Genomic DNA, 26,374 nt, shown 5'->3' with positions numbered 1-26,374 from the left:
GTCGTTATCAGATGGAGGAAATCACTGGATAGTATTCTCCTCTCTCTCCTCCCAACCTACCCGGTATAAACCTCCATGACTCCAGGGAAAGCTGCACTATCCATTTGCCTTAAGTGCCTGGAGAACCGGTGAGAGTCTGAACAATGAATTTCCACAAGTTCAGTAACTAATCCCAGTGTCCCCAAATGACACGAGTACGTATGTATGAAACCTAAATCAATCAAACATTTACTCTTGATTTCACTTAGCATTTTGAGCAGTTATAAAGCCCAAAGGCCAAATAGTTTTCAAGTAAGTGACTTTTATTTTTCTCTGACATTTCACAGTCAATTTCTACAAAACTTCATACTTCCTCAAAGGAATTCACATTTGGTAAATAAATCTCTACCCTAAAGAATTCATAGCTGGAAAAACACTTCAATATATGCACAAGAGTTACTTTTCTGCTGAAGGAATCATAGTAAAGTCAGACAATACCACAATCGATAAAAAGCAATGAGTGTATTAAATTACAAATGTCACCAAACTCCATTCCCATAACCAATTCAATCAGCAGCTTTTTCTAGATGTCTTTCAATACCGCCAACACAATCTGCCGAAACTTCTCTTAAGGGTTGGTTTGAGCTAAGAATGGCTTTTAGAAAACAGCAGCTTTGCCACAGAACTTCATACCAGATCAAATCACGCATCACTAAAACCACTACTACTTACAGCCTCGTGAAACCCACGGAGATCCTTCCAGTCACCTCCGAGGTTCCTCCATTTGCCGATCTGGTTTCTGGCTCCACATGTCTGCTAGCCTCAGTGGATCTCTCCTTCCACGACCAGCTTCTCTAAGTGGCTTCATCTGCTTACTGCTCCACTAGGTAAAGAACACCCATGCTAAGAGCCCAGAGAGACTTCCACACTGAGTTACAACATCAGAGAAGAGCCGCGGGGTGGTGCTGCTTTTCCCTGTCACTCAGCAGTGAGGATCAATGACGGCTTTCATCGTCTTGTACCTGACAGGAGGGAATGCAAACCTTAATCTAGGAAGAAGAGTCCAAGACGCATAAAGCTCCACAGAGGGTTTTTTCTGAAGGAATAAATTTGGTTCTCAGCAAGTGTGTTCAGATTTTTGACTCAGTAAGACTCATGACTGGTGCCCAGGCTGCTCTGAAGGCACCTGTTTCTAGAGCTTTGCTGCCAAACATACTCTGCCAGAAAGGAAGCTTCCTAGCACGGCGTGCAGAGCAGAGTTCCTGCAGCACCACACAGATTCAGGGGAGGCAAAGGGTGTGGGCCAAGAGAAAAATAGTAAAAGGAGCAGAGTCTGCTTAAAGACACATTTGCTCTGAATTTTGAAATCTTTCAGAAAGCAAATGGCAGGTAATAATTCTGCATTTACCAGGAGAGTCTGAAGATTTTACTGAGTTGTTTACTTCTAAATTGGTCGTATCTAAATTGTGCATGTTTGAGAACAAAATGCAGGCAATCTGAAGCCTTGTAATTTTAAAACTATGTTCAGAGTTACAACTACCCAGCAAGCATGAGCCTTAGCTTCTGGCCTTGGTAGAACTTCAAGAACATTTTCCTTGCAGAAAAGATGAAGTTGGTCATACAGAATTTCTTACTAAAGTAATTGGTACAAAGATTTTCAAGAGGATGAAATTTTTAAATGGGAGGGTAAAAAGCTGGCAACTTTACGACTTAGAAATCTAGTTTACAATGAGGCTGAAAGGGTGTGTATCATCTGCAAGTTCTCATAACACTCTCCACTTCTAGATGGACTTCACATAACCCACTACACCTTTGGCTTTGCAGCCAAATCCAATGCACGAAAGAAACACAGAAGACTGCTCCACGTCACCGTGACGTAAGACAAAGGAAAACTCTGGATGTGGAAAGAAAATGGATAACGTTTTCCAATTTTTTGTGGACTTAATGTCATAACCTTATGATGATTTTAATTCAAAGTTTATCAAGCTTAATAATCATTTCTTTCCTCTTCTGTAAAAACAAAGGGGGGAAAAAGATGGTAGCAGAGGGCTGACTTGTATTACACAATCGGGAACCATGAAGCTCTCTTTTAGGATTTTCACATATAAGAAAATCTTCTTTTGCATTGTTTCAAAAGAAGAGAGAGAAAGAAAAAAGCATAAATTATCAGAATCTTCCAGCTCTCAACCAAGAGATGTTAGCCATTTCTTTCTTCAGACTCTGAGTCAAAAAAGCAGTTCATCAACTGTAGCTCCAGATGGTCCTAAATCCATTCCATACTTTACAAATCTGAAATATTTCACCTACCAGTTTAACAGAAATCTGGCTTATGATGAAAGTGTACGAGTTAACGGTACCACCCCTTCCCCTTGACTTTCGAGTTTAAAGAAACAAAGCTTTAAGTGATTAAGTGCTTGCATCCGAGGACCAATGTGTGCCCAGAGCATTTTAGGTTTCTCCCGAATGGCACAAGGCCTCGTAAAATGGAAACACCCTCCTCTTATATTTTCCTCTGTGACTAAGACCTTCAAGGGAAGATCCACGAAGGTCTCCTTATGTCACCTACTCCCTGGCTTGACAGGTGTCACTCTGTACGCTTGTCTGCGTCACTGCATCCCTGATCACGGTTAGTGAGTGGGATGGTGGGACGTGACAGCTAGAGGGGCCCCACACAAGCATCTTTCCCGCTTTGCACCGTGATCCATCGAAGTGCCTGCAGGCTAAGGAAGAGGGACTCGAGGACAATCTGAGGTCCTCAGTGGAACGGAGACAAAGGGAAACTGTGCACAGACCACAGGTTAAGACAGCAGCCAGGTATTGGCATGTGGCTTCGTAAGTGAACCGCTGAACAGTTTAAGTTTAAAAGGAAAGCTCTTACATAAGCTTTGGGAAACAGGAGTAGACGACGGTAAAAGAGTTAAAAAGAACCACTCAAGTAACAGGAAAATATGCCTTCTATGTTATATGTCTGGCTGATCGGAGAACGCTTCTAGGTCACTGCCAGGATGACCTGACCCTGATGTTAAAGACGCCTGCAGCTTGGCCCAAGCCTGAGGAGCCCTGCTCTTGGCGGCCTCGATAAATAGCCGGGTCTGCTCCTTTAGCTGGTCTAGTTCCACCTGAGTTGCCTGGTTCTGACGAATCAACTCCTTGGTTTTCAAAGTGATCTCCAGCAAACCAGATTTGTGTAGGACTACTAGGGTATTCTGAAAGCGCCTGTGCTTGCTCTGCCGCTGCTCTGAAAAGCTATCTGGGCTGCGGCAGAGGTGCTCTGCAGCCCACAGAGGGGAGCTGTAACTAGCTGACAGTGGGGACAGCGGGGAGTTGCTCTCCATCCCGTGCAGGGTACTGTCTGACGCACAGACAGGGCTGGCGGGGGAAGCAAAGGTCAGGCTGGGCGCTTTAGCCACATGGCTGCTGGACACTGGCTGAAGCGTCTGTGGACTTCCACCTGCCACCAGGCAGGGCACACCCTGAAGAGCTGAGTCCTCGGCAAGCTTGGTGCTGGGGGGCGCTGGCGTCGGGGGCCCGGGTGGGCCAGCACCAGTCTTGGTCGGCTCACTAGAAGACAGGCTTGGCCCCAGTCTCTCAGTACAGATCTTCTTCTGCATTCCACCTTCTCCTCTTTCTTCTGGGCTGAGGGAGAGGCCCCTTTTGCCTGGGTGTGGGGCTATTTTGGTGTAAGAATTGAGAATGGGCAAGTAGTTCCTGGAGTCCGACTTTTTCTCACCAGCGTGACATGGGCTGACAGGAGACGGTACAGGAGGATGAAGGAATAAGAGCTGGGGCTGTGCTGAGATCACTTCAAAGGAGGGTTGCACAGACCACGACTGGAGCTGGGATGAGCTGCTGCCCTGAAGGAAAAAGCAAAGGCAAAGAGCAGCACACTACGTGTTACCTGCAGCTGTCCAAGAGGCAAAGCACATACTCAGATATAAGTACAGAGCCTCCCTCACACACGGGGTGGCCCTTCTTAGCATGACTGGAGATGTGGCTTAAAAATTCATTTGGGGCTGACATCATATATTTTTTTTCTTAAGGGAAAACTGGAGGAAATAGCTATCTTTATTCAAGTGCTATCACTTGAGAAAAAGAAACTGTAGGAAGGTCGTGAAGTAGTGACACAGTTAAGGTCACAAGTAAGGCAATAAAAGTATGGATAGGGGACTTCCCTGGTGGTCCAGTGGCTAAGACTCCACGCTTCCACTGCAGGGGACGCGGGTTCGATCCCTGGTGGGGGAACTAAGATCCCGCATGCCGTGCAGTGCAACAAAAAGAAGTTTTTTAATAAATAAAAATTAAAAAAAAATTTTTTAATTAAAAAAAATTTTTTTTTTAAAAAAAGGATGGATAGTACAATTTGCTGGCATAAGTTAAAATGTGCTAATCTCAATACTATAAATGTGACTTCACACCAGTCTATCTTCATTTAGTTACATCTGGAACCTCTTTTACCTGAAAACAACTTTTGATTAAACAGTTACGTATTGTCAGGAGTCCATGGGCCCCTGTATTTAAGGCAATAACGCCCGGCTACCACAAAGCTCTGCAAGGCAGGAAGAGCCACCGTGTACGGGTGCTCACCACAGGCTAGCACTGGGTGTGATGTGTCGCCTGCGCTGTCTCACGGAATCGCCATAATGATCCCATGAGGTAGTTATCATTTCCTTTCACAAACAGGAAACTGAGGCTTAGGAAGTTGAAATAACTTGCTTTCAGTCCCCAAGCTACTAAGTGGTGAAGATAGGATTCCATCCTCTGACTCTAAAACCCATCCAAACCGTTCTGCTACATTGCTTTTGCTCTATTACTGCTCAATTATACATTTTAATTTTTAATTAAAGTACTGATTCAGATAGTAATCTAATAAAGAAGGGCATGGCTACTTTTCTCATGTATGTATTCATTTAAAAGATGGACTCAGACTCTTTATTACAAGGACTTTCCATGAACTTGTCTCTAATATTTAAAAGCCAGTCCAATTCCAACCCAGGCCCAGAGATATGAGTGTAGATGAGGCTACAGGCAGAGAGAGAACCTGACAGAGGCTCTTACCCTTAGTGCAGTCATGTGATTTATCTGAGGAAAGCGATGGACTGTGCTCCCACACCGGCACCTGATTTGCATACATTTCAGCTTCTTGGATACCTGCTTAGGAACTCCTGGCCAAGTTCAACTACAGTTCATCTCCTGTGCAAAGGCTGGGATGACCTGGAGAGTCCATTCTGGAGCCCTCTTGGTGTTCAAATACACTCTGGATGTCCATAAGCAAGCAACGCTGGGCCTAGCAACCACACTCCCCCGTCAGAGGAGATACAAAAATCAGGGGTCTTTCAAAGAGAGATCAGCCTCGTCCAGGGCAGTCAAGAGCAGAACTTCAGGCTGTCCCCCTGCTCACTCATGCCATAAGGGTTGACCTACAAGGCAAATGGATCCAGAAAATACCTAACTCGTTGCTTTCCCAAGCTGATTTCACTGGATTATTCTTCCTAATGCTATTGTTATGCCCACTTAGATACTTGGCTTATTTGTTCTAATTTAGATTTTACAAGGTACCATTCTTACTGAGATCACCTGAGGGAATACCAGACAAGACTTTAGACTTGGATAGGATCTCAGAATCATAGGGTCTTGGATAGGATCTCTAGAATCAATCCTAGCTTCATGTTAAAGATGAAGAAAATGAAGTTCACGGTGATTAAGTAATTGTGTGTAAGATCACGCAGTCTGGTGACAGAACTGGAATCAGAGCCTCAAAAGAAATATCCTAAAACCAAGCAGCAATAATTAAGACATTATGCAATAAGCAGAGATTTTAAGAAGTGTATAATGCTTTTAAATTTGGAATGTGCTGAATTCTAGCATATGTGAAAAAACAAAACTCCTAGACTGCTCCATCAGGTCAGTCTGCCCCCAAGCCTCCTGTCTCCTGATCAAGTCCAGCAGCCTTCCCAGTGGCTCTCTGTCCTGAAGGAGATGGCTCTGCTGGACCCGCCCACTCACCCTGCAACAGCCCTCTGGAGCTGCCGGCCTCGCCCACAACAATCAACAAAGATGCCTAAGAAAGAGTGACCAGGGGGCCAGAGAGGAAGGCAGGGAGGAAAGAGCAGGAGACAGGAAGCCCTGAGAAGCACCGGTGGGGCCTGGACAATCTCATTTGGGCTCCGTTTCATGTCTTTATTCTCTCGCCTCATTTCGGCGAGGAGAGCTGTGCTTCCAGCTGAGATGTGATCTGCCAAGCAAACATCTGCAAATTCTTTTTCCAAACTCACCAGGTTGCCTTGTTGAAAATCAGTTTGTGTTGTTCAGCAATAACTAGGTAATAGTTAAGACATTAAGGTCTCCTGTCAGACTAGAGCCACGTTCTTCTACCTAAGGTGGGAAGGTCAACAACATACAGCCAGATTTCAACCTTCACTAGCTTTGAGCAGCCGCATCAACAGACCCATGCAAGGACTGATCTATTTTAGAGCAAAGTAGGGTAAGGTTACACGTTCTTCAAGTTCATATGATTGAGTTGTTTGTTCCAAACACTGGGGCTTAGCTTAGATTTTTATCTAAATCTTCTTTTCTTTCGTATCTAGACAATAATCACATAATTTGCATAGTTATATAAGAAAGCCTGAAACAGGGTTATTTTTCAATCCCTCAACAATGCTGGGTGGAGTCTGCTGGTATAGCCATACCTAAACCAAAGAGCTCCTTTCTCACTAATGACATAGCTTTGGCTGATTACTAAGAAAGTGCTCAGAATGGAACATGAGAAACAGGGAAATTGCCTCTACTTCTCAAAAAAATATTTCTAAAAGTCCCAGTCAAATTAAAAAGAGATCCTCTTGTTTCTACCTTAAATTCTGTCATATCTTAGCATGCACTACAGAAGTTAGGACATTTCTGCTTGGTTCCGTTTAACACGACTAAAGTATTCCAGATCGCTTTGGACAAACTAGGGATACAGAAATAAAATAGTCTTACTATCTGGAAAATGAGAACACATGTGATGACTCTCGTATTCCTTTTTCAAACACCGCCAGTAGTTGAAAGGACACATCCTCCTCCCAGCACAGAAGCGCGTGTTGGTGTGGTGCTGGTGGTCTGCTCCTCGCATCTCTCCTTGACAGAGAGGGAGAAGCTCTGTGCACAGGAAGCTCAGAAACCCTGGCGTGCAAAGAAGTTATGAGAGCTCAGTCCTCCTCACCTGTTTGACCAGCACGTTCTTCATGACAACCATGGGGGCCAGTGTCGGGAAGGCACCGCTCGCAGGCTTGGCGCTCGGCCTTGGCCTGTCTTCTCGGCTCCAGCCTAAGGCGCTCAGCATGTCCTCAGACTCCATCTGCTCTGCCGAGCTCAGGCATTCAGAGCTCCCATCTGGTGGGCGGAAAAACGGTCAGTTCACTCAGGCTCTTAACCAGTCCTCCTGGGGAGCCCTGGACCCCACGAAACGGAATGGAACATTTGTGCTATGTGTTTTTGTGAATTTTTCTGAGGAGGAGGTATCTAACTTTCACTGGATTCTCGACGGGAGCCGTAATTATCCCTCCCATCCCAAAAGATTGAGAATCACTGCCCTAGGACAGCTGACTGCCCTTCTAACTCTATTACAGACAAAAGCCTGCATCCATTTGGGTTCATGAGAAAGTAACCATCACCTGTCTACAGGAGAAGTGGGTAAGGCCTTCGAAGTTAGCTCATTACTTTTAAGAATCTGTGGTTGAAAGGGAAGAGGAGTGTGCGTGTGACTTGGGGCAAAGGTTAATAAGACCTTTAGAGGCCCTGGGCACTACATGATGTAACAATAACAACAAAAACAAAACCAACCTATAAAACCTCAAGACTTACCTCCACTCTGAAATTAAAATAGCCTCCTCCTAAGTTTTCTAATTGTAAAATTCTGGATAAGTTCATCAAGATGAGGTTTACAATGTGTCTTTCTTTGTTTTCCTCCTCCACCCAGTTAAGCACCTCCTTTGTTAGTGTCCTAAATGCACACTGAGTGTGCCCACTGGGGGTTCTGCACAATGGGTGATGGAAAGATACTCTCTGCCACAAAGAAAAGAAGGCTGCTCTATGTGAAACCCATACAGAAAGGGCTTAATTAGCTCCCTGCTGGAGTAAACCAAGAGACTGCAGTAACCCTGCCAGTGAGGAGTCTGGGAATACCCGAAATGCTCATCAAGAATCTCAGAGCCGTCTGGATGAGGCAGGACTGGAATGTGACTGTAATTTAGAAGAGAGCAACTGTCAACACTTGCATTTAATCAGATTCTCCAAAGATGCTTTTTAGAAATTACTGGTGTTGGGGTCTTCCCCTCACTCTACTGAATTGATTTATCTGGTGTCCAGGCACGTGTTATTTTCACAAAGCACTACAAGTAATCCAAATGTGCACCTCTAGTTAAGAACTATGAGGCCAGAAACAAAGGACTTCAGAAGAAAAGTGCGTACCTTGTACGTGTATCTTGGTTTCTAAATGTCATTCTGCACAAAAAGGAAACCAGGGCTCCTTGTAGAAATGGCCGATATCTTTGGCAGGGAAGGTGCAAGATGAGCCTGGACATCTTACTGTCCCAGAAAGCAAGGAAGTGCTCCAACACAAATGGGGACATGTCAAAGACACAGGCGCCACCTAGAAGGGACTCCCACTGACCAAATGTGGGGCAATTTGAGTATCAAAAATAATAATGGATTGACAAACAAAATCACAAAAAAATTCCGTGAATCCACAGTGATGCTCTAAAAAGGGGGCAGAGGAGAGAAGTACTTCTTTAGAGAAGATGACTGTCAGCTAATAAAATATACAAGGAATGATAGAATTAGATCACCATTTTCAAACCACAAATGTAATTGGTTCAGGCAAGGGTCATCAATGGATGCTAAAATCACTAGTCAAGAGCCTGCTGGGGAACAGGACAGTCACACAATCTCAAAGTATCATCCCATAAATTGCTCATTAATTACAAAGAGAAAAGAGTACTTTTGCAATAAAGAAATCTGGTATACATCTACTCCTTTAATCAGAGTGTCACCAAGAATAAGACACACTTAGGAGTCACCTTATGTGTTGCAATGAGAAGGATAGAACATCAAAAATTTAGTTTTCTATTAAAAAAATGTTTAGCCTATTTCTGATAATGGGGAAGCTACCAGAGAAATCCAGTGTGAAACATGCTACAAAACAACAGGCCTAACTCTTTTAAAGATGACTATGTCCCGAAAAAAAGAACGGGAAGACAAAGGAGCTGGTCTAGACTAAATAAGATTTAAAAGACAGGGACAGAGCTTCTCTGGTGGCACAGTGGTTAAAAATCCACCTGCCAAGGCAGGGGACACTGGTTCAAGCCCTGGTCCGGGAAGATCCCACATGCCACGGAGCAACTAAGCCTGTGCGCCACAACTACTGAGCCTGCACTCTAGAGCCTGCGAGCCACAACTACTGAGCCTGTGCTCTAGAGCCCGCGAGCCACAACTACTTAGCCCACGTGCCACAACTACTGAAGCCCATGCGTCTAGAGCCTGTGCTCCGCAACAAGAGAAGCCACCGCAGTGAGAAGCCCACACACCACAACGAAGAGTAGCCCCAGCTCATCGCAACTAAAGAAAGCCAGTGCAGCAAAGACCCAACGCAGCCAAAAATTAAATAAATAAATAAATTTTTAAATTAAAAAAAAAAAAAGACAGGGACAATTAAATGAAATGCACAGCCTTCAACTGGGTTCTGGACCCAAAACAAACAAATATACAAAAAGATTAACAATTATAAAGGCCACTATTGGGACAATGGGAAAAATCTCAATATGGACTGCAGCTAATTAATCATGGCAAATTACATCACATTCCAAGGTAACTGGAACGATAACTCAGGCGCTGACGAAACCACTGGCACCTGGCCCAGATGTGGCTGAAGGTACTCACTAGGGCCACTTTCTGGAGCACAGTGAATCTGAGTATTTTTGATACTGCCTTATGTGAACAGCACAATACTTCTTAAGGCACTTCTGCATAGAGAATAGGAAACTTTCAGAAAAACTATCCAGACTTTGGGACATGCTACAGAACAGCTGGTCTGACAGAACTGAAGTTATTGGAAGAAGTACCAAAATGGCCACAGTATTGAGAATAACAGGGGGTGGGAGTATGGTTAATGTTTGTTTTCTTCTTTGCATGTACCTAAATTTCTAAGCTTCTACCATGAGCATATATTACCTTCATGATATGAAAAACAGATAAAAAACAAACACGATATTAAAAGAAAGGAAAAAAAAAGACACTAGGCCTGCAAAGTTTCCCAAACCTGTCTGATCACAGGAATCACCAGAGACACTTGTAAAAATATAAAACTCACATTCCGGGTCCTCCCCCAGACCCTCAACATCACAGTCTCCAGAAGAGGGGTCTGGTGATCAGTATTTTTAACAAATGCCTCAGACGAGCCTTACGATGAGGCAAGCTTAGGAAACAATGCTAAAACATTGAGAAGAAAAACCCAAAGGGCTATAAACCTGCCCTCCCTTCCCTGAACTGTCCTTATTCTAATCCCTAGGACGGTGCTCTGTTCCTCTGAGAAACAGTCTAGTTATAATTTGGCTTCCCGTGCAGCATACCTACAGGGAGAAAATACACCAATCTAAGGATGATTGAGTTCTAGTTTTCCTAACAGCTGCATTTCTCACTATAAATTAATAAATCAACATGGTGGATTGGGAAGTCTCTGTGGGCTGGATAATATAAATCTTTCTCCAGGAGAGGGCTCCACTCTCAGGATGCTAACCCAGCCAGAATCCCATGGCATCACCCCTCTGCCTCCCCTGGGCCAAAATGTTTACACTAGAGCCATATTTAAGCCACTACTCTCAGACCTGGAAATAAAAGAGCCTCGGCACAAAATTAAAAGATTTACTGGGTATGCAACTAGTCCTTTCAGATAAAGTTTAAGACAAACCGATAAGGAAAACTGTCTTGCTTTCTTGTCTCTAACAGATACCCAAGTTTGGAATAGGGCCAGGAGGCTCACAGTCCACAGACAAAAGGCACAAATACTGGCAGGGATGGGTTATGGGGGGAAATGTTTTTAAACACAGCAAACACTTTCTCAGCAAAAAAGTTATCTTCACAAATTATATACTACTTTTGTTTAATTTGTTATATGTGGGGACAACATGCCAGTATTTTTCCCTGCAATGTAACTATTCCTATGAAAAAGGAGGTAAGACAATAGAATTATGAGTATTTAAATATATTTTTCCAGGAGCCACTTGCCACAGTTGGAAATATAAGATTTAAAGTTGAGAGTCTAAGTGGAAAAAAGATGTCATATCGTTCCTTCAGAACTAACCCCACTGTGACTGGGATGAGTACCCCGCCATATGGCAACAGAATCACCATTTGAAGAGATCAGAAAACTATTTCTCCTGTGGGTGAAATCTTCCCATCCTTATCACACAAATGAGTTTTTACGGAGGACGTTTTTCAGGCAAATCATTCATTCCAATGTAGAAATGATAAGGTATTTTTAACCTGAAAATCCAGAGTCCTTATCTGACTCAGCAGCTGCCACGCCGAGTTGACGAGACACTTTTTTCATCTCTGGGCCTTTGCTCAGTTTGGCTGAGAGCCTTCTAGAGCCCTCTCTGGATGGGTTCTTCCTCTCCATGTTTTACTGGGCTGGAAGTGCATTCGTCAGTACTCTTTTCATCTGGACTGCCCTGTGAAAAACAATTACAGAAGAAGTCATTGCTTGAAGAGCTGAGACAGGTGAGGCGAACGGTGAGTAAACTAAGGGCAAAGAACACCAGCGGCGCCCACTTGCTCTGTGTGCACTTTCTCAGCGGTCTCAGCTGACAAAGGCTACAAGTTTACTCAACAGTAGAATGGTTTCCACCCAAAAGGAGGTTCACTGTCCTCTCGCTGCCCTCTAATTCCATTACAAATGCAAAGCATACAAACCACATTCTCAGTGGAAGCTTTGTAGACTGCTAACAAAGGCACATTTGATTAGGCTTTCTGGAATGCTCCCTGAGGGAGGAAAGCAGAGGGGATGCCCACCTCGGACCAGGCTTGCCTCCCAGGATACATCTGCAGGCCCGGGACTTTCTGCCACCTCCCAGAGTGTAGTTTCTCAAATTAACTTTCCACTTCTTTGGATGAGGTAGTGAACAGAGTAAAAACAACTCCTTATATATGCATGCTACATTTTGGCTTAAAAAGCACTTCTATGCACACATAAGACCATATGTAATAGTGTTTTGATTCCAGAAACGCCCATAACATTATTACTGCTAAGGTTCTTTCCTTGAGCCTCACCATGTCCTCCTCAGTTGCTATCCCACTTTACAGAGGAGGAAGCTGAGGCTCAGATAAGTTACATTCAGTCATTTAAAAATATATATTGGACTTCCCTGCTGGTGCAGTCGTTAAGAATCCGCCTGCCAATGCAGGGGACACAGATTCAAGCCCTGGTCCAGGAAGATCCCACATGACACACAGCGACTAAGCCCGTGCACCATAACTACTGAGCCTGAGCTCTAGAGCCCGTCAGCCACAACTACTGAGCCCGTGCACCACAACTACTGAGCCCATGCACCACAACTACTGAAGCCCGCACGCCTAGAGCCCAAGCGCCTAGAGCCCGTGCTCTGCAACAAGAGAAGCCACGACAATGAGAAGCCCGCGCACTGCGACGAAGAATAGCCCCCACTCGCCACAACTAGAGAAAGCCCGCATGCAGCAACGAAGACCCAACGCAGCCAAAAATAAATAAATAAATAAATAAAAATATTTATCAAGTGCCTGCTATGAACCAGGCATCGTGCTAGGAATGGGGGTATAGAGTGAATCAAACAGACCTGGTCGCCCACTTCCTGGAAAGAAGCCTAGATTTGATCCAGTGATACACAGCTAGTCCAAAGCAGATCCAGAACTAGGCTAACAGTGCAAAGTATGAGAGCAATGAGCCCTTCAAGATATTTTAACAAGGCCCTCTGAATCGCCAAGGGATGCCAGCTGTAAGGATACTGCAGGGATAAAGAGAACAGGGGACCAACAGGGAAAACAATAATAATAATGGAACTGCAAAGTGCTATAGTCTGAATGTTTGTGTCCCCTCAAAATTCATATATGAAATCCTGACTCCCAAAGATGACGGTATTAGGAGGTGGGGCTTAAGCCATGAGGGCTTCGCCTCATGGGATTAGAGATTTACAAGAGGCTCCAGAGAGGTCCCTAGCGCCTTCCACCACAGTCAGTGAGAAGTCTGTGACCTGGAAGAGGGCTTTCCCTGGACCATGCTGGCACCCTGAGCTTGGACTTTCAACCTCTAGAACTGTGAGAAATAAATTTCTGTGGTTTATAAGCTACCCAGTCTGTGGTATTTTGTTATGACAGCCCAAATGGACTAAGATAGTAGGTTTAAGCAACACCCAGTGGCGTTTTTATTCACAATCCATTCTCGACTCCATCCATTTGTCCTTCTGAGTAGAGGGAAACATGGCCCCCTGCCAAACAGCACTGTATCTGAAATACCCTGAAAATGCCGAGTGTGAACATTTCTGCTAATACAGGATCTAGCGAAGAACATTAACTACTCCAGAAGCAGAGGAGGGATTCAACATAAAATTAAATAGAAGACAAGGAGGTTTACAGGCAGCCCTGAGAAACCCTCTTGCTCATACTTTTGCATACGGTAGAAGTGGACTAAAGGGAACGCACACTGATCAGAATTTTAAACTCAATTCCAAGTAAAAATTATTTTGTACCATATCTAACTCATTTAAAGGGGCTGGCTTCCCCATTCAGTCCATGTCAACCAAGCACTCTTTGACAGACCACGTTTAGTACTACGTGCATGAAAGATAAACAATGGCACTGTCACATCTTGCATGACACTATGCAAAAGCACATGTCTCTACTGGACGGCTATGAAGTTTGACAGCATGGAAAATCCAGTTTAAAAAGCAGAATAAAATGTAAAACTATCTCTAATTAAATCAGGATCCTTTTGTATGAAACCCAACAAACGTACATAGTTTCATTTTCCTGAAATAATACTGTCTGAAAGTGAATGGAGGGCTTTTTCAAAAATGGAAGCAGACGTCGGTGATGGATGGGCAATTAGACTTGAATTCAGTCTGAACCTACTATTGACTTAGATGAGGAAGATAGCTCATGTTAGCTGCAACTAATTAAGACCCTGACAAAGTTTCACAATATCTTATGAAATGGATTATTTCACAGGCATTTTAGATAAAGCACTTCAACTTCTACAATCCTTGTGACAAGACAACGAACAAGGTCTTGCTACTGTTATTAAAGTGTAGTCAACGGAGCTACAGAAAATACACAGGAATTTATCTGGCTCATCTGAGAGTAGGACAATATTGGTTGTGAAATCAAAATGCTGAAACGGTGACGTTAAAAGGAGAACAGATGCTAAAATTTTAGATCCTGGGGAACTGGTGGCAATTGGAAATAAAGAATGCATAATCTACTTTAGAATACTAAACTGACTACTTTGGACGTGGAAGCCTCTGTCCTAAGTAAAGTTCTCTTCAAGCAGCAGATAGTTTTAGTGTCCCAGGGAAGTTCAAGTGGGAAAGAGAATGAAGGGCTACATGCCATCTTGACCTATTCTCCCTGAGAGAGGCACTTCCCTCCTGGGAGTGACGCTGAGGACGTCAATTAGCCAGTGAACAACAGACCCATTCATACACAGCACCAGACGAGGCCCTCGATAAGAGAGAGGCAGAGTGATGGCATTTACTACTGGTGCTCTCAAACCCAGGGCCACACCAATGGCGAAGTTTGAAAACCTCAAGAAGATTTTTTTTTGCCTCTTCAGTATTATTTTACAATAAAGTTAGATGCTCATAAGCTGACCAGGGGTTGAAAATGGGTTACCAAGCTCATGCCCACTGTGCCATCTCTGCTTCCTGGCACAAACTGGAAACCACTACTACTGCCTACAAACATCTCAGATCCTCAGAAGCCTAACTCTGCATTAGGAGGACTCCAAGTTAAGCTTGGATTGACCCTAAATGGGCCTCTGACGAGTGCACATGTAACACACTGTCCAAAAGGTTCCCACAGAGAATATACACTAAAACTCACAGTGGAAAGTGAATCAATGAATCTAGAGGTTTACGTAAATAGGTATAAGATAAAATTCTAACAAGTGCTCCACAGCACTTGTTTCTTCTATTTATGCACTTCTTACATTAGAGTCTAATTATCTGTTCGTCTCTTCAACCTCAAGGGTTGTCTTTTCATCTTTGCAACCTCAGCGCCCAACAATTAATGTGTGAGGTACTCACAGAATAATAAATTGCAACAACTCTTCTGTCGTGCTGAGTCTTGCTGACAGCCCTAGCAGCTTTAGCTGTCACCAAAATACCTGAACAGCTTGAAGGTCAAGAGTCTGCATTTCCAAACACCACGGTCACCTCACGTCCAGGTCTGGTCTCCTGCAGGAAACAGGTATCTCATCCACCCCTTATTCTAAGCTGAAACCTCAGGGGTAAATCCAGCAACCAAATTAGAGGTTGGTCTAATCCACAAACAATCTCTATGGAGATTTAGGCCTATGATAAAAAGGAGACCCAAGGTGTACAAGGGAAGGATCTGAAATGCTGCTCACAGATCTCTCCTTTTATAGATACTTGGCAACTTTCCTGAGAGCTCAAGTTCTTTTTAAAATGTGTCATGTGTTTAACAGGCATGCATGAACAGAGGTGTGAGGTGAAAGCCCAAGCAGAGGCTTAAATACAGTAAAGCGACAAGGCCATAGAAAATCAAGACCTTACCACCCAGAAAGCCATGAGTAATTGCTGGAATTATAAATACATTACTAGGTTTTCTCTGAAGTCATTTTCTCTTGGTCTGCATATTCAGAGATGCCATTCTGGGAGAATGTCTGTGGATTTTTTAACAAAGGAGGAAAAAAAGCCCGTCTACCTAAATCTCTAATATTCATCTTCCCCTTCACATCCATTTCCATGCTCCAGCTTGGCTGCAAATCCACGTCAAAGATCCTGAACATACAATGTCCTCTGTTTGGAACCTGGTATGGCTCATTCCACTCTCCTCTTTCAAAGAGAAGATAAGATTAGAGAACTTCCTCAAATCCCCTGCTTGGAGAAGGGTTCACAGTTAACAGTGCCCACCCACCCCCCATTCGCACCAGCCCACGATGCATCTGTGCCAGACAGCAGGAGCGCCCTCCAGGCATCCACCAGCCTGCCAGCTCAGCAGGGCAGAACTGGGCAGACCCTAGGACTGTGCTGTGACTGGCATACCACCAGCCTCCCAGGGCAAACGCCCAGGCAACGCTTACTGCCAGGACTTGGGCAATAACAGGGAGCCTGGCTGCGGCCTGTGCCCTGGGTCTGGATCAGAGCTCCTCTGAACCCGCCCACACTAACCACTAACTCCTTACTTGGCAATGCCCACCTTCTCTCCCACCTCCCCACCCCCTGGCACCACGCCTGGCAAGCTGGTCACCCAAGGGAAAGAACCAGCCAAGTGGGTGACAGCAAGTCTCAGAAAAAGACAGCACACCTGTGCCCCGGGCCCAGAACAGAGCACTACCCCTCATCCCCAAACGGGAGGCCCAGGACCCTCACAGGGTTACCAGCTCCCGCGCTCACTCACCTGCCCATTCCCTGCCCCTCTGCTCACAGCACGGCGGGCCTCCAAGCGCTCCCCCGCCGGGATGCCCAGCCGGCTGTTGCCCCCAGGGCTAGACCAGGGCTCACCCGCCCTAACAGTCTTACCCCAATTGCTCCCCACACACAGCCCCCTCCTCACCCGCGATCTCCTCTGCCACGCAGTCCTGACCCTCGCAGCAAAACCGACCAACTAAATGGGGGAGGAACGCAACACCCCCTGCTCCCATCATCTGGCCCTCTGTCCCCAGAAAGTCCCGGCTCTGCCTCTTGACTACCTTGCTTCCCTTCTTCTCTCCCCTACTCCCACTTCCTTTTCCCACGCTCCTCGCCCAAACCCTCCCCCTTCACCCTCAGCCCTCCTTTTCTCACCTAGGACCGAGGTCGCCGCTCCGCGACCGGACGACCCGCGAGTAGAGTGGCGCATGCGCGAGCCCGGCTGCGCGGCTCCATGACAACCCCGTTGTCGTCGGGTCTCAAGCTATCCCCCAGTCCTCCCGCCCATTTCTCCTCCCCCCCAGCCTCCGCGACGGCTTTCGCCAGCCACGTGACACGGCTCGGACGACCCGGCACCACAGAGACTGCTCGCTGTTCTCCTAGAAGGGCCCTTGGCGGCGCCCGCTGTTTCGTCTCCGCCGGAAGATGACGTCGGCACGCCTATCAGGGAGGCGCGGGCGTCCTTAGGAGGTCGGCGCGCTCTCCGCGGAAGGTGGGCGTCTCTATGGTTGGTTCTCCAGACTCAGCCGCCATTTTGTACGGGGATCTTGAGCAATGAGCTGCTGGGGGGCGTGGTTCAGAGGCGAGGTCAGGAGAAGCAGGGGTGGCCCGGCTTCTAGTGGACAAGGCAGGAGGAGTGATTCTCCCGGGGGCGTGGGTGGAAGTCGGTTGGGGGAAACAGCGTTCTCTGTTTGTACAGAGGCACGCCGTTAGGGTTGGGGACCGGGACAGGCCATGCTGACTTGCAGGCGAGCCCGTGCGGAGGCGGCCGGCGTGGGAGGGGAGGCTGGCAGCCTCGCCTTGTCTCGGCCCGAAAGAGGCTTGCCCGGACCGCCCAGCGCGCTGCTCACTGTGTTGCCACACCTGTCGCAGCGGCTGGTTTGCGTCCCCTACCATCCCTCCAGACGATGCTTCACGAGGCAGGGACGCAATTAGTATTTCTTGTGGGATGATTGCATGTCATATTATGTATGACTCATTTTGTCCTGTGCAACTGACCGAGATGTTGAGTTTCACATGGATCCTGTTTCTCACGCCAGTTCTTGAAGTGTCATAACGAACCCACTAAAGAAAAAAAGGGGTTGGGATCATTTAAAGTTCTGATGCGTTGAATCAGTGAAGGTTACTTCTTAGGTTAGAAAAATTCCTTCACAGGTGGAAAAGAGGACACGGTGAATGTGAAGATTGCTCACCGGTAGAGGCAAGTTCTAGAGCTGACGTGTCCAGTAGGTTAGCCAAGAGTCACTAGGAGGTACTGAAACTGATTAAAATTAAATAATTAAACTAATTAAAATTAAATAAGACGAAAACTGTCCACATTTCAAGTCCTCAATAACCACACGTAGCTAATGGCTACTTTATTGGTACAGCACATTGCCAGCATCACAGAGAATTACATTGGATCTAGATGGTGGGGCAGGGGAAACTCTCCCTATGTTGGTAATCCAAGCCTTGCTAAGTGCTGCTAGGTCATAAGTAATCACATTAGTCCTCCAGACACAGATAATGCTAATGCATTACCAGGCGTGAATGTATTTATTAGCATTAAGCTCTACCAACAAATAATGATTGAATGCCTGCAGCGCGTAAGGCTTTTGTTTAGGGGATGGAGAGAGTGAAAACTATAGTTAACAATTATCTAGTAATTAAGAGTCAGGCAGCTTTACATGCATTCTCTTATGATGCCTGTACAAATTAACGAGGTCGCTGTTATGAACGTCTCCATTTTATAGATGAGGGCACTGAAGTTTATGTCCGTGATGACAAAACTACTAAGCCCTGGATCTTTTTGAGGCAGAATAAAACAGTTTTTGCCCTCCAATACCTTAGAATCCGGTATGGGAAAAAGACATGTTCTAATAAATAGTATGAGAGAGAATGTGATAAATGTCAGACGATTGTGAACAAAATCGAGTTAATAAAATCAAGGGAGTGAAAAATAACCTTCTGCTTGTTTTCTGTTTGTTGTTGAAAGAGGAAGAGACCAGGAAGTAAAACTGTAAGAAGGACAGGTAAAGGTAGGATATCCAGTAATGGAAGCGGGTGAGCGCAGAATGCATGCCAGCCAAAGGAGAATAAATGAAATAAACAAAGGCGCGAGGATTACTTTAATCCTCCAAAAGTGCAAATAAGTCAAACTTCCCTGATTTTAGCTATCTTATGACCAGACAGCCATGCTGTATCAATAACTTGAACTTAAAAGACAAATGCGGTAGTGGGACCAAATGAATCAGACTAAGTTACTGATAGGTGTAATTTTTTTTTTTTTTTTTTTTATTTTTGTGGCCTCTCCCATTGCGGAGCACAGGCTCTGGATGCGCAGGCCCAGCGGCCATGGCTCATGGGCCCAGCCGCTCCGCGGCACGTGGGATCTTCCCGGACCAGGGCACGAACCCGTGTCCCCTGTATCGGCAGGCGGACTCTCAACCACTGCGCCACCAGGGAAGCCCTGATAGGTGTAATTTTAATTGAGCCACTGTACGGTCCTATGTAATTAGATACATAGAATCAGCGATTCATGAAAATGGGTAATGAATCTTTTTATAGAGCCAAACGAATGTAAACATTTTTCTTTCTTTGCTAATTCACCAGAGTTTGTAAATCAGCATCTCTGTTGATAGTTTCCTATCAGAGTGATGCAAGTTCTTTCAATCTTTGTTGTCACACTCTTGTTTACGTGGCTAAGGTTTCCGTGGCGGAGAGTGGTTTTCCATGCACCATTGCTTCTTGCTGTAGAACCCTTTCCTGTTTGAGTCCTCACTGCCAGTTGTGGTTCAAGACTCATTTTGCCACCACTGCTGCCAGCAGGGGGAGACCTGCTCCTTTAAATGCTACACTTAGGGAACTGCAAGTAGGCTTCTTTTCCTTTCTGCCCTCACGGAGTGTCACAGACTGGAGGTCAGAAACTGCACCTCTGCCCAGCCTACTTCATTAAGTTCTTCGCGGGCCTGTCCATGTGACGATTTGAGCTTTCAGTCCTGCATAGGATGCCACAAAGAGTTAACCCTGTGCTGTTTTATTTGAAGATATTTTCAAGTATCCAATCTACTATATCATTTACAATATTTATAAATAATTCTTTACAACTTATTTTAACATTTAAAGTTGAATTTAAAATTGGTTATTTTTAAATTATTTTAAAGTAATTAAAATAGTATAATAACAGTGAAAGTATGCAAAAGATCTAGTTTCAAATCCCAGCTCCTGTTCATATCATTTTATAAAAGATGGGGCATTTCAACATCTCTCAGACATAGGAAGGATGATAGGCCATAATCTCACAATTCAAAAATTGAATAATTTCTGCTTTATGAAAAACTCATTGCTATTCTTATTTTTCCAATTTTGCCGAGGATCAGTGAAAACGTCACTACAAGGACTGGCATCAGTTCTTGGAGTGACACCTGAGAACCATCTTTTTTTTCTGAACCTTACTTTGGCCATCTGTAACATAGTTATCCTCTAGTCTGAATCTGGCATCCAACATTACTGCTGACCACTTCACAGATTTTTAAGATGATTTGATGGGATGGTAGGTGTGTGTATGCCCCAGAGTTCAAGCAAGAGGAAAGGGGCTCCAGCCTGTGCGTGGGGAGAGGGACCTACAGGTCCCAGGCTGGCAGAGGCAGAGGTGGGCGAGAGCAGGATGCATGTTCCTTGTTTCCTTAGCAGCGAAGTGACTGGGCACCCACCAGCCAGGTTAGTTCTTAGCTCATATTTTTAGAGTTATCTAGAAGAGCAGAGACAATAGAAAGGCATTTGGATTACAGTCAGGGTGTTGATATATAGGCACAAGTTTGATCAGGGACAATGAAAACCCCTCCCAAATAGCTCTCCATCTTGCCCAAACCTGAAATTCCTTTAAGAATAACTGCTCAACATGCAAATACTCCAGAACCCAAGACAAATTCTCTCATAACAACTGACACAGAGTGCTATTTCCAGAGACTGTCCTAAGTGATTTGCCCGGATTTACTTATTTAATCCTCCCACAGTCCCGTGACATGGTTGTGGTATCATTATCCTCGTTTTACAGAGGAGGAAACTAAGGTAAAGAGGCCGTGTCACTTGCCAAGGTGACTGGTGCTAAGTGGCAGAGCCAGGAATTGAATTCCAGAGTCCTTGCTTTTGGCCGCTCTGCTGGGCTGCGTGTTCAGTGGAAATGGTGCCACCACACCCTTTCCTGCTGCGCTGAGCGGGAGACCAGTGGGGAGCGGAGCTGGAAGGCACTAGGTACAAGCACTTGTGTGGGAAAGGTCACCAGGAATGGAGACTGGGCCCTGGAAAGGCAAAGTGCAGAAAACACCTCCGTCTGATCCTCTCTCTTTCACTCTGCACGTGGTAGAGATATTTTGTTGTGTGTGACAGGGTATATGCTGATTTCAACCCACATATCTTTCCAAACCACTCAGCAGCTGCCCTTTACTTGTTAGATCCCCTATCTAGAATCTTTTTAGTGGAAAGATTTTTCAAGTGTCATCTCCCCCCACTGAATGTGAAGTCTTTGATTTAAACTCACAACTTTTTTCTCTAGATGACTCAGAAAGCTGTTCAGTTGTCCCTTTCTGTAGAACCATTTGATTTTTGACAGAGGTTCTCCTTGGCCTCGTATCTTGCCCAATGGGCTTCTGTCCCATTTGTAAACAGCTTTCGGATCACAGCTGACTTCCCCACCGCGGGCTCGCCCAAAGGCAAGAAATACAGGCCACCACAGCAGAAAGCCAGACGGAGCTGAGGCTTTTCAGTGGAACCTGACGCTCTCTTACCGGGTCCAGGCTCACTCTGCTCGCCGAACGACAGGCCAGTGAATCGGAGACGAGGTGCTGAGGCAAGGAATATGACTTTATTCGGAAAGCCGGCAGACCGAGAAGATGGCGCACTAGTGTCTCTGAAAAACCACATTACGTGGGTCTGGATGCCAGTTTCTTTCATAGAATCAGAGAGGGAGAGGTGGCGAAGAATTAAAGTAAAAAGGCAGAATAGAGAGCGAGAGGCGGTGAGGAAGTAAAGTAAAAGGGCCGTCAGTCTTGCAAAATATCTCCTGGAATGACCAGCCTCGGTGAGGGCATGTGTTAAGTTTCTTTTTTCTTGCAGCCATTCACAGGTGGGCAGGGTTCCCTGAGGCAGGCCATTATGTATGATTATAATAACAAAAGGAACGAAAAGCAAAGGTTAAAGTCAAAGAAACACATCGAACATGGAGTCTGATTTAGCTCTTCCCTGTTACAACTCCGGTAATACAAAGCTGGCTACGGAGCCCAAGATCAGGGGCAGCCTCCACACGGACATTCATTATCCCCGAATTGAACACTTTCCGCCTCTTGTGCCTTAATCCAGACTGGTTTGCATTATAATTTCTTGGGTATCCATCTGTCTCCCCCACTGGAGTCTAAGCTCCTTCAGGGCAGGGATTATATTGAATGTTTTTCTCCCACAAAGCAAGTTCTACGTAGTAAGTGTTCAACCAACTTGACATCAGTGGGACCCCAGGTTCCTGAAAATTTAACAGTGGGCTTACCCATCACTGACTGGACTCCAGAGAAGGAAGATGCCACCAACCAGGAGGGTGAGTGGCTTCCGGGGCCACTGGTGCAAGGGACGAATGGACATCCCCTTTTCTTTTGTTGGTTCCCTGACACGCTCTGCTCTCTCCCACCTCCAGGCCTTTTGCACACGACTGTATGTGTCATGTTGAAAAGATGGAGTGAAGGTAGCTGCCGAAAGGTTTTTGTCCATACTTGTAATTCTGGCAAAGAAATTCCAGAGCCTCTGTTGCTCCTCCTACGTCACCTCACCCCAAGCCCAGTCATTGGAGGGTCTTTTGAGCATTTGTGAAGAATGCCCCTGCATCCTCCTTCCTCACATGTGATTTGGTTCCTGGCTGATTCTATTCGGAATTCCATGAAAACCCTTGTAAAACCTGGTAGTCAGTAGAGATGACGGAAGCCGTGGCTTTCCTTTGCAGATGGAGACGTGCCCAGGAACTTCGCAACCAGCACTCCCCTTTCCAGCGCTGGTTAGGCAGGGCTGGTGCTTTTGCCAGCCTTCACGCCGCAGGGTTGACCAGCTGGGCTTCAGTCAGCATCTCAACAGGTTGGATAAATCAGGTTGGCACCAGATGTTAGGTTAAAGCCTTGCCCAGTTGTTCATCAAAACTGGTGATTTTATCTCCAACGGATTGCCTGATCCCAGGTCCAAGATCTTAAATCTCAAACAAGAGACTGAAGCAAGTAATTTCCGGAAAAGACTTAAATATGATATTTGTGGGAATAGGTTGTGGGCAAATATTCCTGTTTTATTTATTTGTTTATTTATTTATTTTATTTTATTTTTGGTTGTGTTGGGTCTTCGTTGCTGCGCGCAGGCTTTCTCTAGTTGCAGCCAGCAGGGGCAACTCTTCGTTGCGGTGCGCGGGCTTCTCACTACGGTGGCTTCTCTTGTTTCGGAGCACAGGCTCTAGGTGCACAGGCTTCAGTAGTTGTAGCTCGAGGGTTCTAGAGCGCAGGCTCAGTAGTTGCTGCGCACATCCCACAGCATGTGGGATCTTCCCGGACCAGGGCTCGAACCCGTGTCCCTTGCATTGGAAGGCGGATTCTTTTTTTTTTTTGCCTGCGTGGACTCTCTAGTTGTAGCGCATGGGAGTAGTTGCCCCACGGCATGTGGGATCTTAGTTCCCCGACCAGGGTTCAAACCTGCGTCCCCTGCATTGGAAAGCAGATTCTTAACCACTGGACCACCAGGGAAGTCCCGGCATTCGGATTCTTAACCGCTGCGCCACCAGGGAAGCCCTCCTCTATTTTTTTAAATCTGGGGAGGAGTGGTCCTTTTGAAATTCATATGAAAAAGATGAGTACTCTTAGTCTTCCAAATTTGAAGTGGCATTTAAATTTAAGTTCTTAATGTCAGAGGAGCTTTCAGACATTCCTTATGCATTCATTCTCCAACGCTTTATTGGGTTTTCAGTCTATTTCGAAGACAGGGATGTCAGTACCTACAGTGGAGCGGGGTCCTTACAAGGCAGCTCGTTTGCCTAAAATGTGTGGGAAATCATGTCCAAAGAAATTACTAAGAGCATTTTCTTCTGGTATAAAAGAGTATGGTTTGTTCACCCAGAACTTGGGTTTCTTTGAGATGTTAAGTGTCCCTTTTAAGACTTAAAAGGATGCTTTTATCTGGTAAAATTTTCTCCCAGCTGGAGTCATGGGACCCGCTGATCTGGAGGCCTTATTGGATTGACAGCCATCCACAAGCTGAACTTCAGGGCTTTTGGTCCCTGGCTTTGTGGACAGGGATAACAGGATCACCCGCAGGATTTACCCACAGGGTAAATCCAAGAAAATTCACCGGATGTCTTGTGCTAATAGTTTAATGAAATTCTCCCTCCAGCACTTTCTGCAGGGCATGGGGATTTTTTCCAGTGTCATCACACTTCAGGAGTGATTGTGTCATCCAGGTGTAGGCGTTCTTGGCTGTCCTTTACCTGTGGTCTCCTCATGTCACATATAGCCAAGAAAGCAGATGACAGGTTCGTCTCTATTACATGGGGAATTACCAAGTGGTTGCCTAGCAACTCACACAGCACAATCAACATGGTCTCTGTTGTGGAATGTAGAGTGGTTGACTTGCCTTTCGAGAACGACTGTATTTGCATATTTCTTTTGGTCTTCTGGAAAAATAGGTATGTTTTTCCTGGATTTGAGGCTATTACAATGGCCTTTTGTACTGCTGTACCCTAGTATTCATTTTATAGTAGCCCATTATTGTCAAAAATGACAATGATCTGATTAAATCATTAATACTGCAATTGCTTCGATGAAATTCAATTCCGTAAGCATCTTCCATGTGCCAGATACTATGCTAAATGCTGTCAGGAGTTATGAGGATGAACAAGTATGATCCCTGTCTCAGGGAACTTATTTGTTTAATAGATGTGTATAAATCATTTGTTTACACATGTGAGACAGCTATGATGTGTATGTAAAATAAAGGTATTTTTATTTGGAAGAGTTCCTTTGTGTTTGATCAAAGGATTTTTCACTTTTATTTAGATTCCTTCCTTTATAGCTTACAGCTGCGATCAGTTCAAAAAGCTGCAATCAGTTTGAAATCACTTTTAAGACAGAGCTCTTATTGGAATCTCAGTAATTAGCAGTTTTTAAACAGCTCTTTTGGAGTATGACACTGCCAGTGTTGTCGGGTAGGATGGTACTGCCCTGTGTCTGTACTGCAGTCTTTCTGCCTAATTGCGGCCCCGGTGTTCACAGTCTCCCCCACCCCCCTCTATTTTACACGTTTCACTTTAAAAGAAGTCCCTTGCTTTTCTTTGTCTACTTTGCAGCAGTGCCATCAGCCTCCCTCCACTTAAGGAGGGACGTTGGAATGTTCCAGATCTTGCGCTAAGGAGTCTTTTGATCCCTTGGGCTAAGTTCTTTCCCACTGGGGAGACAATGGCTAGACAGAGCCTGGGGTTTGACGAGCCCCTTTCCCTTGAGTTGATTTCTCTGGGGGATTGGCTTGGCATCTTTTCTTCCTCAGGAAGGTGCCAGGCCACGGTGTGAAGGATCTGTTTCTGACAACACTGGTGCCCGACGCTGTGCACACTCACCGACTGCCCCTCCTGAGTGGGCTGGATCCGCAGAGGAAGGAGGTAGCTCTTGTGGGTAGCCATACTCTGGCACCAGAATTGTCCCCCCTCCCCCATTTCTGTCAGCACACTTGGTTCCTCTGCTTGCCGTTCCAGATCCCAGGGCAGGACCTGCAGCTTGCTCATCTCTGCCGTCCAGTTCCCTCAGATCCTTTGCCATTCTTGAGAAATCATTCAGACCTCCCATCTTCACACAGAGCACCTGACCTTTGCTTCCAGACCCAATGTCAGGCAGAAGGAAGGGAACAGAGGGGAGAAGGGGACTGTACGATACCAGGCATTGTAGAGATGTTTTTCCTGGTGCTTCCTCATTGCGTCCTCATGACAGCTTCCAGTAGCCGCTCACGGCCCATTCCCCAGGTGAAACTCAAAAGTGTGAACACATACTGCTCTACCGCGTACTGACGTATCCTCCAGTCTCCTAGCAGCTTTTCCCTTATGATCAGACCAACATTTACTGTGTGCTTTGTAACTCCTAAGGGTCAAGGACACATTAAAGAATAAGACACAGTTTCTACCTCAGGAAGTTCACAGCTCAGTGTTGTTAAGTGCTGTGATGAGGTTGTAGGACACAGATGGAACTCAGGAAGAGGGTGGGAGTTCAGGAAAAGATATGTAGAGAGCCATTGCAAGATCTGGAAGGTTGACAGACAAGGGAGACCTCTCTATTTACCTTTAAAAATGGGCCTGGAGCAGAGAATCAGTTCCCTTTGATGTTGGGAAATTCTTTACTGCTCTAATCTAAATCCTTCACACTGCAGCCTACCCCCCAGATTCTCTCATTCCAACTTCAGTTGAAATAGCAAAAATCTTTGCCTAATAACCTCGTCACTCAGAAGCCGTTAGCAAATCATATCTGGTGCTCTACCTTAACATAGAA

The 26,374-nt window shown here is 45.5% G+C and overlaps 1 protein-coding gene across 20 annotated transcripts; it reads right to left on the bottom strand.

Annotated features, from left to right (window-relative positions):
* Positions 1–281: 281 nt before the first annotated feature.
* CIPC (CLOCK interacting pacemaker) lies at positions 282–18,279 on the bottom strand. Of its 20 annotated transcripts, none has more exons than XM_027120125.1 (6): positions 17,007–18,268; positions 15,925–16,055; positions 15,285–15,434; positions 11,494–11,681; positions 7,178–7,347; positions 282–3,833 (listed from the first exon to the last, which is right to left on the bottom strand). In XM_027120125.1, the coding sequence occupies exons 4-6, from the start codon at positions 11,627–11,629 to the stop codon at positions 2,940–2,942; spliced, it is 1,200 nt and encodes a 399-aa protein (XP_026975926.1). In that variant the 5' UTR covers positions 11,630–11,681; positions 15,285–15,434; positions 15,925–16,055; positions 17,007–18,268; the 3' UTR covers positions 282–2,939. The 20 variants fall into 20 exon arrangements, with proteins under 20 accessions (XP_026975926.1, XP_026975925.1, XP_026975919.1 ...); XM_027120124.1 differs by having other exon boundaries at positions 15,365–15,434; XM_027120118.1 differs by lacking the exon at positions 15,285–15,434 and having other exon boundaries at positions 15,774–16,055.
* Positions 18,280–26,374: the final 8,095 nt, after the last annotated feature.

The sequence above is a fragment of the Aethalodelphis obliquidens genome, unplaced genomic scaffold (genome assembly GCF_003676395.1).
Source record: "Aethalodelphis obliquidens isolate GAN/ISIS:26980383/991018 unplaced genomic scaffold, ASM367639v1 scaffold21, whole genome shotgun sequence".
NCBI lineage: Eukaryota > Metazoa > Chordata > Mammalia > Artiodactyla > Delphinidae > Aethalodelphis > Aethalodelphis obliquidens.
The sequence above is the reverse complement of the archived record's forward strand: the minus strand, read 5'-3'. Positions and strand labels throughout refer to the sequence as shown.